Source organism: Adiantum capillus-veneris, chromosome 20 (assembly GCF_014529385.1).
Source record: "Adiantum capillus-veneris isolate H3 chromosome 20, ASM1452938v2, whole genome shotgun sequence".
Taxonomy (NCBI): Eukaryota; Viridiplantae; Streptophyta; class Polypodiopsida; order Polypodiales; family Pteridaceae; genus Adiantum; species Adiantum capillus-veneris.
In genome coordinates, this window is record NC_140950.1 from 42230583 (window position 1) to 42243591 (window position 13009).

General features: G+C 42.0%; 1 protein-coding gene across 1 annotated transcript; it reads left to right on the forward strand.

Annotated features, from left to right (window-relative positions):
* The first annotated feature begins 265 nt into the window (after positions 1–265).
* Positions 266–1113, forward strand: LOC147432428 (18.1 kDa class I heat shock protein-like). The gene is made up of 2 exons (XM_086492389.1): positions 266–529; positions 625–1113. Exons 1-2 carry the CDS (start codon positions 313–315, stop codon positions 900–902), a joined length of 495 nt encoding a protein of 164 aa, XP_086348515.1. The 5' UTR covers positions 266–312; the 3' UTR covers positions 903–1113.
* Positions 1114–13009: the final 11896 nt, after the last annotated feature.

Consider the following 13009-nt stretch of genomic DNA (forward strand, 5'->3'; position numbering starts at 1 on the left):
TGCCTCTCGAGCGAGCGCTGCCTGCGTTAAAAAAATCTTACGAATTGTTAATAATACGGATGCAGATGCCAGCCACGTGGATGAACGGCCTTCCAGATTTGCAAATTTGCTAACAAAGTAATAACCATGCCTCGTGTGATCACCACTTAAGCGAAGGAAAAGAAGGTTCTGGCGACTCTGCTTAATTTTCTGGAAGGAAGGCTCCAGAAGGTTACGGGAACGCACCAGAACGTATAAAAATTAAGAGAATACCTACCATACTATTGTCGAGCCCTCTTTCCTCTTGTGAAACAGCGTGAAGCATCCCGATTAATGGCGCTCTCCCTTTTCGGCCGCAGGAATGACGATCCTTGGGACTCCTTCTTCATGGATCCTTTCCCTTTCTCCTCCAGTTCGCTCATGCGCGCTGCCTTCCCCAGCTTCCCTGATCAGCATCCCTCCTTCGCTCGCGACGTGGCTGCCGTGGCTAACACACAGGTGGACTGGAAGGAGACGCCCGATTCCCACATTTTCAAGGCTAACTTGCCAGGTATTATGCACGCCTACAACTCTCTCTCTCTCTCTCTCTCTCTCTCTCTCTCTCTCTCTCCTTTCCTAACGTGACGGTTGATCTGACTCATCCAGGTTTGGCTAAGGAAGACGTGAAGGTGCATGTAGAGGACGGGCACGTGCTTCAGATCACTGGTGAGCGCAAGCAGGAGGAAACATCGTCTGGTGACCGCTGGCACCGGGTGGAGCGTTCCCGTGGCAGTTTCTTGCGCCGCTTCCGCCTGCCAGAGAATGCGAAGGCGGAGGAGGTCAAGGCAGGCATGGAGAATGGTGTGCTCACCATCACCATCCCCAAGGTTGCCCTCCCGGAGCCCAAGAGCAATATTCGCACTATTGACATTTCCTCCAGCTAGACGGGGCTCCTTGCAACTAGGAGCATGCAGCACTTACGGCTTGCCTTTGAAGGTTTTCACAGATATAGGCTTCTTATGGCACTTGTTAGCAACGGACAGTTTAAACCATGTACATTTGTGATATATTTCGTCTTTGTTACTCTTTTTAAGAGTTTGAAGGCACAGTTTGGGTTTCGTTATAAAATGTGAATCGACCTGGATTCTTGGTTAATTTGCTGTGAAACAGTCGATTTTTTGATGGTGCTTCGCTTCAGCTCTCCTACGGTTTGTTCTGCATTTCGTTACTTGTTAATGCTTGACCTACGTTATGATGTTTTGAAAGGAGTCTTGTGTCCTGTATTACGATGTTTTGAGGTAGTTCTAGGGGTGGAATTTCCAGATCTGGCCCAACTCCTTTTCAGGAAGGTTCAGAAGGGTTGCAATTTGTAGCTCTAGCCAGACCTTCTCCTGTCAGAAGGTCTATTGTCTTTTGTAGCTCTGGACCTTAAAAAGCCTCAGACCTTAGACTCGATGCGCTATTATATTGGATGGGCAAAAATAGTGGGAGGTTGTTCATCCTTCTACTTTGATGAGGTGAACGTGAAAACGTTTGTGACATACTTTGATGAGGTGAACGTGAAAACGTTTGTGACATTGCACAATCTCTTCAGCTAGATTAAAAATCAGCCTTGCAAAGTTGCATATGTTGATTATAGCGCAAAGCTAGGGCTTATTTTTTTTGCCCATGACAATTGTGAGTGGAGAGATTATATTAACTCATTAATGAATGTACAATGGACCTTAGGAGGGGACAACATTCCTAAAAGGGGCTCTAGAATTCTTACGTGGAAGACCTTGTCTTTCTTATCCAACCATTTCTCACCTTAAGGACGACACAGATGCATCTGATGTAATTAGTGTTTTTTTCCAATCTCTAGCTAGCGTAGCTAACCACCACGATATCAGGAAATTGAGTTACCACCAAATTTCTCTCGAAAACCTGTAGGTTTCAAGCTTGCTAAGTTTACTTAAGATAACAAAACCTGGTACGTCTGCGTGCGCACCAAGATTCTTGGTTCTTATATTCTTGCTTCCCCACCAGAACCAAGTCATTCTTAAAGCAAAGCACCTTTTACGTATTCCGCACCCTTTTGCAGTGAAGTATTTTGTCTTTGGGCCAATGCGACATTGGAGAGGGGGGAATGGGACACGTCCACAAATTACTGACAAGTTACCCTCTATAGCTTAGGGCATCCACAGCACCCCGATCCTCTTGAAAACACCTTCAACACAACACACTTCTTGATATAGAACCGTCGTTGACACAAAATCCAACCCACATGCTCTTCAAGATCACAACACACTTTGATACCCATTCCAACTCTTCCGCTACACGCAAAACCTACCCATTCCAACTCTTCCGCTACACGCAAAACCTTTCTCTTCCTCTCTATTTACACACATTGGTTGCCAAGAGGCACCAACCTCCAGTCAACCAACACCGCACACTTGAGAGATAATCTCCCTTGTTCAGTAGATTTCTCCCGGCTTCCACTTAACTTTTAGAAGTATTGCATGGTGTGCTATTTCCTATGGAGGGTGGTGATGCCCCTTACAGAGCTGCTTCCTCCTCACTCATGGGATCCCACCCCTTCCCCATGAGCACTAGCGAGGGCAAAAGGCCCTCCCCTTTTTAAGGGTAAGGAAAAGACAAACACCCCCCCCCCCCCCCCCCCCCCCCCCCCCCCCCCCTGCCACACACACACACACAAAAAAAGCGACCTCGTAGGGTACCGCTTGAACTAATTATCATCGCTACCATAAACTACAACGTCATCGGTCTACGTAGCCATTGTGTTGCAATATTGTTGCGTTCGTGTGAGCGTTGCCCAATGTTACCCACGGGCAAAGAGGGGGGAGGAAGCTATAGCTCCCCTCTCCCCCCCCCCCCCCCCCTTAGACATCTAAATGAAGGCTACGGTGTAGCATATATTCCCTTCACTTCCATCATGTGCAACCACATGTGGGTTTCTCCAGTCACGCGGCGCTCGCTTATGCATTGCACCCGTTTGCAAAAAACCTTTGAAACTCAACAATAAAGAATTCTTTTTTCTACTGTCACTTTAAACTCCAACCATTTCCAACTCTTAAAAATCAGATGATTATCTTGTAAAGCCCTAGTGGAAATCCACTTTGCTGACCTCGAATCTTGAGAACCTTAGTTGCATTTTGAGAATTTAATGGTTGTGAATGGAAGGCTTCGAAATGGGAAAAATCCATCTAAAAACACTTCTTCGTTGCCAACTGCCAACTTTTAGCTTTATCTTAGTGTCAGCAACTCAGTTTGATGAATCATTGCTTCCAACTAGCTTCAAATACTTTGTACTACCTCCAAAATCCCTGGCAAACTTGAAACAACATCCAAGGGCATGCTTACCAAGCCGATCAAAATAGTGCAGAACTCACCCCTGGCAAAACTTTGATTATTCATATCTTGTCCACCCAGACTGCGATTGCCGATTTGAAAATACCAACATGCTACATAAATTGAGCACTTTAGCCTCAACATAACATATATGCTCCAATCATCACACTACACTCATCCCATCCGACGAGAATCTTCAAAGTACTTTCTTCAAACTGCTATATCTTGAGCTATACATCTTCAATTGACAAGCCGTTTGGACTAGCATGTAGAGTACTTTGAAAACCAACTTTTGCACATCCATTCTTGCACTTTAGACTTTGAGAAATCACCTTTGAGAAGCCCCATAGTAGAGCCCTTTGGCCAAAACAAACCCAAAATACAATGGTGTGCCCTTGACCTTTATACTTCCTTTGTCACCCTGTCGTGTACCTATGGATATCCATGCCTCTACTTTTCCCCTCTTTCTAGCACATACTCACTTTAGCTTTACCATCATTGTCCAATCCACTTTTCAACAACAGAAGGTGTTTATTGAACTAGAAGTTGCAAAACTAGAGAACACTTGCACAAAATTTTATTCTTGCTGTCTATAGATCTCATCTAGGTGGGTTGCCCAACCCCTTTAGTTATCACTTGATGCACAACTCTCTTTCAAAGTACAACTTGAGATGCACACCATTTACCCTCTGTTTTAAGATGTTTATCATGATGTTACTAGCTAAAAGCTTAATGAACTTTGTACGACATTATCTACTTAAACTTATTTTTGAAAGGTGAAGTTGAGATATCTCTCATATTTCATCACCAAATCTCTCTTCTCTATCTTATTCTTTGAAAAATGATGGTTGAATTTTGTACCTCTTTTCTTGTTGCTTCACATAAAAGGCTGTTGCAACTTCCATGGCAAGTAATCCTATCCTGCAAAACTCCTTGTGAGCTTTATTGACACGCCACATACCCTTTAATGCACCTAGCTGGACATTCATTGGCAACACCGTCTCTTTGCCGTAAACCAACTTATACAAAGTTAAGTTGGTAGTAACTTTATACAATGTCTTGTAGGCCCACAAACACTTTTCAAGATTAATCTCCCAAGCTTTTACCCTCTTGTACACATACTTGGTGAGCATTTTGACGATCTGTCCATTCACACTTTTCACAAAACCACTGCACTGTGGATGGTAGGGAGAAAAAAACTTGTGTTGGATATCCAACTTCTCCACTAGTGCATTTACCTGTCTTATTGTGTGACCATTTACCTCTCTTACTGCCTTTGCCGCAACCCACCTGGTGAGATAGTCAATAACCACCACTATATATTTCTTGTTGCTTGTTGACTTGGACCAATAGCATTCAAACCCCACTTTTCAAATGTACTTTGAGCTATGATAGCCCCTCATGACTTTGTTACCAATCTTCATTCCCCCATGGTTTGACACTCATGGCATGTCTTGCACCAATAGTGCACATCCTGCACTATAGGAGGCCACCAAAAACTACTTCTAAGAACACAAAATAGTACCTGATCTTTGCCTTGATGTGTGCTTTGCTCATGACACTGCTCTGTAACCATACCATAGAGGACCCTCCTTAGCAGTCCATCTCGACCATATGTCATCAAATCGTCCCCTATCAAAGTGAACCTACAAGGCTTCTAAACAATTCTCCTCCTTTACAACTTGGATAAACCTTTTGAACATTGATTTGTATTCCAAAAATCATCTTTCTCCTTCAAAGTCTCCCTATTTGTATATGTAGCGGGTGTCATATATAATTTGCTACATGACGACTACTAGTGCCAATTGGTCAACTTCTTGATTTTTCTCCCTTTTGACAAGCTTAAATTGGACCACTTTAAACACTTCAAGGGGTTTGTGATTGCAATCATGGCGATGTGTAAGGGTAATTTTTTGAGGTTGGCTATGGGATATATTTATTTTCTTCAGTAAGGAGAGGTTTCTCAACAATCCACAAGTTAGTGGCAAGGGGGGGGTCGATATTGGAAAATCATATCGAGTTATAGGAGGCTTAGGTGGATGTCCTAATTCATAGGGCAAAGCTCATGATCAGCATGTTCTTCAACTAATAGTAGACATTGAGATATGAGGACATAGTATGGTAGGCAAAAACTAATCAACTAAGAGGGCTCCACTTCTCCGTCATCAGCACTTTGAAAGGTTATGTCAACAATTTGAGCAAAGTTAATCAAAATATATATGATGGGTTAGGTATTGAAGCTTGGTGCCTTGTGGTTATGGTTAGGAGGGGCCAATCTTATGTTAATCATGGGGTAAATAATCCTAGAGGAAAAAAGATCTTACGTTTCATAAAACAAATTTAACTCTAAGAGCCTTAAAAGGGCGACTTGATAACCAAATTTGGATACCTTAGAGAGATTTGTGTGGGGTGGTTAATGGGGCCTTCCATAAAGATTCAAATTTAAAGAGCACTATGGAGTGTTGTAAAAGAGGGAGACACATAAAGTTACAAAAGAGAAATCTTCAACAAGAAAAAGTTAAAAGACTTGCACTAGGTAAGACAATGGAGCTCTAGTAAATCTGCAAAGGGCAAGGTTAATGGGAGGCTTACTGAGAATTTTGTTGAGATAGTAAAAGGTAAGATCTATAAAAAGGCAAGGAAAGAGGCTGATAGGGCTAGCTAGGAAACAAGCTTCATTGTGCCAAAAGAGATGAAAGAATCTGAGAGAACTTAAAGGGTTGCCTCAGACAAGTTATTCTTGCTATTAAGCATTAGCAAGATACACCCTGAAAGAAAATTTCCATACAATACGAGATGTAGGTCTGGTTGCTACTAGCTAGTGAAAAAGTTGGGGACTTTGAAATAGGGCTTGCGATGAGAGTAAGCTAGTGGGTAGCAAGGTTCTTGGAGAACTAAAGGAGGGACACTTGGTGGATAGTAGAAGGTGGATAGCGAGGTACCAAATTTTTTAATGTAATTTGTACAGTGGTAATGGGGAAAATGATGGAAGGGACACACTTCATAGATTGAGGGTACTCTATTGCCGTGATGGAGCAATGCTAGAAGGGCCACTCTTTGTAGAATGAGTATACTGCAACAAACTATGGTGAAGGCTGATTACAATGGAGACTAATTGAAAGTAGTTTGTAATGCATAACGTAGGAACCCACATACTATGCAAATAAAATGTTATCTTGTGAGGCTTGAGGGCTTGAGAATCTAAATGCCGAAACTTGTCTCACAACATTTTCCAAAATAGGGGACACAAGCAGAGATTTCTTTCCAGTGGTGCTGGGTGTGATTGTGCACAGGATATGTCCTAGACATAGAGGAGGCTAACGTTCAAGATTGCAAGGTTAATGAATGGTGGCTAGAGATAAAAAGGTTGGCAATGTTTTGAAGACTTTAATTGATGAACGTTTTGGGTTGGTGAGGTGCAACCATGTCAGGACCCTCAAGTGGTAGGTAGGCAATATCAACAATCGAGGATGTAGCAAGAAGGGTTGTTGATGTTAAAAGGATTTTATTAAGGCTTGGGGTGCGTATCAACAAGGATAATGCAAGGGATACCAATCTTCTCGAGAGTGATTCAAAGAGGACTATTGGTATTTAATGGTGCGTTGGGGCTCATGTAAAGAGAAATTGCAAAAGAATATGCTATACTGGCATAGATTTTGTGGTTAAACTGTCCCATAGAGCGGAAAGGTGATAAAAATCCATCAAAACTACACCACTCTAGAGAAGAAACCCTACAATAGAAAGGCAAGGTTTGTTCTAGAGGCACCACCATTGAAGACTTTGCCGAGAATGAATTTACAGTTTGGAGTTCGGGCTTTTGTTCTTCCTTGACTAGTTATGCCTCCCAGCATTGCACTAGAAACACAATACATAGAAATGATGAGAGGACACAAGAGAAAGTAAGTTGCTTGATTTATTGCACATATGTGGGGCAATGATTGTCATTTATGTGTAGGTAGAAAACCAAGGCGGTGGGTAGGATACTTCAAGGTTGACCTTGTCACATAGAGGTTGAGTAAACTGTGGATTGGCACTCAAAAATAAATAAGATAGGTTTGTTACCATTGTCAATAAGACAAGTTTGAAGGGGGCTAGGCTGTTTAGAAGTGCCTCCTTGGCGGAAGATACACCAAAAGCAGTAAGAGGTTAAACTGATGCTTTCATGGCAAGCAAAAAAGTGTATGCGGCAAGAGGCCAACTAGGCAAGGTTTGGTTGAGGACACCAAAATTTTTCATACCAAAAGAGAAGATGAGGCATGACAATATCCTCATAAATTAAGACTGAAGGATGTTTCCATGCTGCAAGGAAGAGAAAATCAATGATGTAGCCTAGTGAATTGGTCACAAGACCAAGGCAAGGAGGGTTAGCAATCGTTAATGCTTCTAAGGTTAATAAATCTATTGAAGAGAAAAGGACCTTCAATAGTTAGACTTGAAAGATGTCTATGATCTAGACTAGGAGGGATTTGGCTATCCAAACCAATGCAAGGCTTTCAAGCATCTTGTCTCTTGTGGACATCAACCCAAATAGAAACAAAGTGGTGAAATTGCTAGATGCAAGTGTGTTGAATAAAAAAAACTACACCTCAACATTATGAGAAGTTTTGTTGGGTTTGAAAGGGGTGCTTTCATGAATTCAAGCCTATGAGAGACAAACCGTTCAAGGCTTAGGAATCATTTATTCAAGCTTGGCAATGGGGGGGTTTCTATATTTGAATTTTAGTAAAATAGAAATTTTGTAGATTTTGGGCACTTGAATAGTGCCAAGTTTTTAAGACTTTGACAATCATGGTGGTCAGGGATTTCATTGATGTGATCATGATTGTGTGATTATGTTAATAGCTCTAGTAATTACACAAGACAAAGACATGATCACATTAATTGTTAACTTGACCTTAATGATGACCTGCAAAAACCAATAGAGCCGATTAGCCCGCCCCGCCGAGAAAATAATAAACCCTGGCAGGCGTAACTATATAAAGTAAACCTCGTGCTTACTATAATGGAATTGGTCTATTAACTTGAGAGTAGCGGAAATTAGAAAGAGTACTTTTGTGAAATTACTTTGTGAGCATAGCGAATGAATCTAATTGATGGTAGCAACATAAACATAACATTTAGTTAACTTGCCATGAACAATACTTTTGCAAGAGAGAGAATTTAGAGAACATGACAACAATTGAGGATCGGATTTATGTGGAGCCGGTCCCCCCTCCAATAGGCATTTGTATTATAGTTTCTCCCGTCAAGAGCGACTTGTTCCAACACAATTTTTGTGTTCCTTTTGTGACCTATGTGATTCAATGAAGATGGAAAGCTTCATGCATCACAAGCATAACATAAACTTTGAGGAAAGCATTAATGATCCCAAGCCTCTACCCCAAGACCTCAAACACCTTCGAAGGTGGAGAGATCTAGCAGGGAATGAGGGTAGGGAAGAGGAAGATGAAACATTTCATAGGAGAAAGAATTAGTTCCTCACTTATCATCACTCGTCTTGCTAGGATATATAATAGCATAGTAATGAAGATGGAGAAGATGGCAAGCTTAAGCATTGAAGCATGGCTCTTGGTTGGATTTGCATTCCATAGCCAAGAGTGTTGGTGTAGGATCTCAATCTCTTTACTTGCTTGGAGAAGGAGAGGGAGATCTTGCACTTTTCACTTCACACAATGAGTGTGTGTGTGTGTGTGTGTGTGTGTTGAGGGGGGGGGGGGGGGGGAGAGAGTATACCCCCCAAGCATGCCCCTAGCTTCCTTAGTCGACCCCCCCTTGTAGCTCATGCTTGAAGCTCATTGGACCCCTCCAGGCCTAGCCAATCACAAGAATAAGGTAAATCAAGTAACCCTTTGAGAGAGAGGACTTGATAAATGTAAAAACAATCAATTAAATCTTATAAATTATCATTGGACCCCTTGGGTGGCCAATCAATAGGCTCCAGGCACACCATGAGGGCAACATGAGGAGGAACTTGACAAGTGTCCCTTTTGTTTTCTTTGTACCAAGAATGCCTTATGTGAGTGTGTGTGTGTGTTCTCTCTCATCTCCCCTCTTGTAGGGCTCGTCCCCTCCTTGTAGGGATTAGTGTTGACTTTTTCACACCTCAAGCCAGTAAACTTTGGACCCGGTTCCCACCACAAACTTGGCCCTTAAGCCCCTCAAGCTTGGGCAAGGTTCCTATCTCAAGTACAACCCTAGCATCTCAAGAATGACAAGCACCTCAAGCATCTCAATCATCAAGCACCTCAAGCACCTTAGCCATCAAGCACGTCAAGCACATTAAGCTTGGGTCGGGTTCCCACCTCAAGCTCAGTCCTAGCTTACCTAAGTTCAAAAGACTTTTACACTTACTATTGAAGATCTTCAATGAAGCTAACCCTAAGGTCTTTATGATCCATTGGTTAGCCTTTCTCTTTGATAGACCATCTCTCATTTGGGCCCCTTTACTATTGGCCCCGTGTTGAGATAGATCTATAAGCACACATCTATATCTTAACCCTTGGTCCCATTTATTCTCCCACATTAAATGATCATTTTAATATGAGAAAATCATTTAGGTTGGTTAGATATTAGATTTTATGACATTACCTTTGTCTTTAAATCATAGTCATCCTCGACTATGAGGTAGAAGAGATAAAGCCTTAGTCATTAGTCAATCTTACTTAGTGGGTAGAGGATCCATTTTTACCCTACGACATCTTTCCAAGATGGATGACCAATCCATTTGGTGCTTGGGAGACATAGCTTCCACAAGCATGTCTGGTATTTAGTCCATTTCATTCTCCCAAAGTAGAGTGTCAAATTCTACTTGGTGTTTGAGAGACTTCATCATCACAAACATGATTGTAAGCATGCATACTATTTAAATTTGTGCACAATTAAAAAGAGAACTAGTCTTATAAGACAAAAACATGGGTCATTTAAAAGAAATTTGTACGTTTGCTTACTCTAATGTAGCATTGTAAGCATTGACAAGGTTCATACTATCCGTAAGATGTATTCCTTGCATCCATCTAGCATCTTCAAAAGGATAATTTTTGAAGTTGGTAAGATATCATTGGATAATCTTACCATGTCGTAGTGGCTTCGGGTTGTAGCATCTCTTCTTGGTCTTCAACTTCGGGAGGGTCTTCAATAATTGGTTCACTTGGTGGCTCTCCTTTGTAGGGCTTGAGTAGGCTCACACGAAAAGCATTGTGTATGAGAAAATGGTTGGGCAACTTGAGTTGGTTGGCCATTTCATTGATAGGCTTCAAGATTTGAAAAGGATTATAGTATCTTTTTTCTAGTTTAGCATAATACTTTTGATGGCCCGTAGGATTTATGTCCGTTGTTTGCATTAATCGAGACTTAAGAAACTTAATTAAGACCCAATCATTTTCTTTGAATGGTAAGGCCCTTCTATGCTTGTCAGCAACAGCTTTTTGTGTTTGTTGAGAGATGGATATAGCCTCCTTAATATTTTGAAAAGATTTTGTAGGTCACGGCTATACTCATCGGTAGAGCGAAGATCTTCCCATGTACTTTGAGTAGCAAGGGACTTTTAGGTCTTCCCTCAATGATCTCAAAAGGTGCTTTTCCCATAGAAGTATGTACAATATTATTGTAGGCATACTCTACAAGAGGTAAGTACTTTTTCCATTGTGAGCGTTGATCTACTTCTGTAACATAAGTCTTTAGTAGATCGAGTATCGTAAGATTGGCTATCTCACTTTGGCCATCCATTTGTGGGTGATAGGTCAAAGAGAAATTCAATCTTCTTCCTAGATTTTGAAAGAGACCTTTCTAGAAGTTACTGGTCATTCTAGGATCTATATCTGACACGGTGGATGCTGGTAATCCATGGTGTTTGAAAATCTGAGATATGAAGAGAGTTGCCATTTGGTGTGCCTTAAGTCTTTTTGACAGAAATAAAGTGTGCTTGCTTGCTAAACTTGTCGACTATTGTCCATATTCTTTGTTGAGATGTCGAGCTCTACATCTTGAGCTGGCATCCACTACGGGTCTTGGCCGCTTACGGCATTTACTCACTGGCGCGTTAGGTGACCGACACGGAGGATCTCTGCCAGTGATTCTACAGCTGGACTACACTTATAGTCCCAACATAGTACGCTTCTAGCGAGTTCACACTTAGTGACCGCATGTACATATGTGCTACTTTTTAGTTTTAGCACTTAGTCATTTTGTACTCTCTTTTCTGTGCGAAGAAGAAGAAGCTTTCCATCTCTGTGTGCTTTGTGCTTGTCTTGTGTAGCTCTCTTGCATCCTCTTTCCTTACATGGTATCAGAGCCTGGTGCAGGCAAGAGAGGCTAAGAGAGCAAGAGCATCACAATCCCTTCGTTCGCAATCCACGACCAGATGCCGAATAGGTTTTTCGTACAAGTTTCTGAATAGGTCTCCAAAGTGCAGTATACAGCGATTTACTGTACAAGTACAGTGGTTGTATGTACGCTTGATTGTGGACACTCGTTGAGTGTAGAAAGCATTACAGGTACCACGATAACAGGTTCAATAGATTTGCAGGTTTTTGCAGATTGCAGCTATTTTGTCTTAGTGCTTCAAGATGTTTGACAGTTTCAGTCAGATTGTTACTGAGAAGCTTGAGAAAAATAACTACCCTGCATGGAAGTTCAGAATAACAAATTTCCTAAAAGGAAAAGGTTATTGGGACTATGTAGAAGGAGACAATGAAAAAGAACCAGAGATTCCCGAGGCAAATGCTACAGCAAAACAAAGGAAAGCTTTGAGGGACTGGCAACAAGGCCAGAGCAAAGTGATGTATTGGCTTTCTATGAGCATCACAGATGGCATGATGGGCTATCTACAGGATGCTGAAACCCTCGCCATTGCATGGAAAAACTTAGGCAGAGTGTTCGAGGTGAACACCAAGGCCAGGAAGCTTCAACTAAAGTCGGAGCTAAATCAGGTTAAGAGGAACAACCTCTCCATCAATGATTATGCCTTGAAGATCAAGAGTATCATTGAGGCTCTTGGATCTATTAAAGTCTCAGTGGAAGATGATGACATTGTCCGTGCATGCTTGGATGGTCTAGGAGATGAGTATGTACATTTCAGGTCTTCCATGAATACAAGAGACGACATCCCCGTGTTCCAAGATTTGATTTCTATGCTTATTCTTGAGGAGAAGAACCTTGACACATCTTCTTCTCATGGCAGAAATAATTCTGAACAGGCCTTCTATTCTAACTCCAACAGAGGTAGAGGTCATGGTCGAGGCCCAAGGGGTTGCAAGGGCCAATTTCAAGAAGGTCAATCAAATCAAAACAATACAGGTGGCAGGGGAAACCAGTCTCAAGGCAGGGGGAGTCAAAAAGGTCATCGTGCAGGATCAAGCAGGCAACAACATACTGCAGATAGCAGAGAATGTTGGACTTGTGGTGAAAGAGGTCACATGTCACGTGACTGTCCAAAGGGAAAAGCAAGTGGAAAGAGAGAACATGGCAACTATGCATCTACTAGCAGAGATGCAGATGACAGCAAAAACGAGCGCATGTTTGTTATGCAGCATGTAATGAATACAATGGCTGCAGATAATTCCACCCAAGATGATGTTTGGTATGTGGATTCAGGTGCCTCTAATCACATGACGTCTCGTGGAGAGTGGTTTAGAGATATGCGCAAACCAGATGTGTCAGGCTATGTGCAGACAGGAGATGACACAACTCACCCCATTGCTCATGT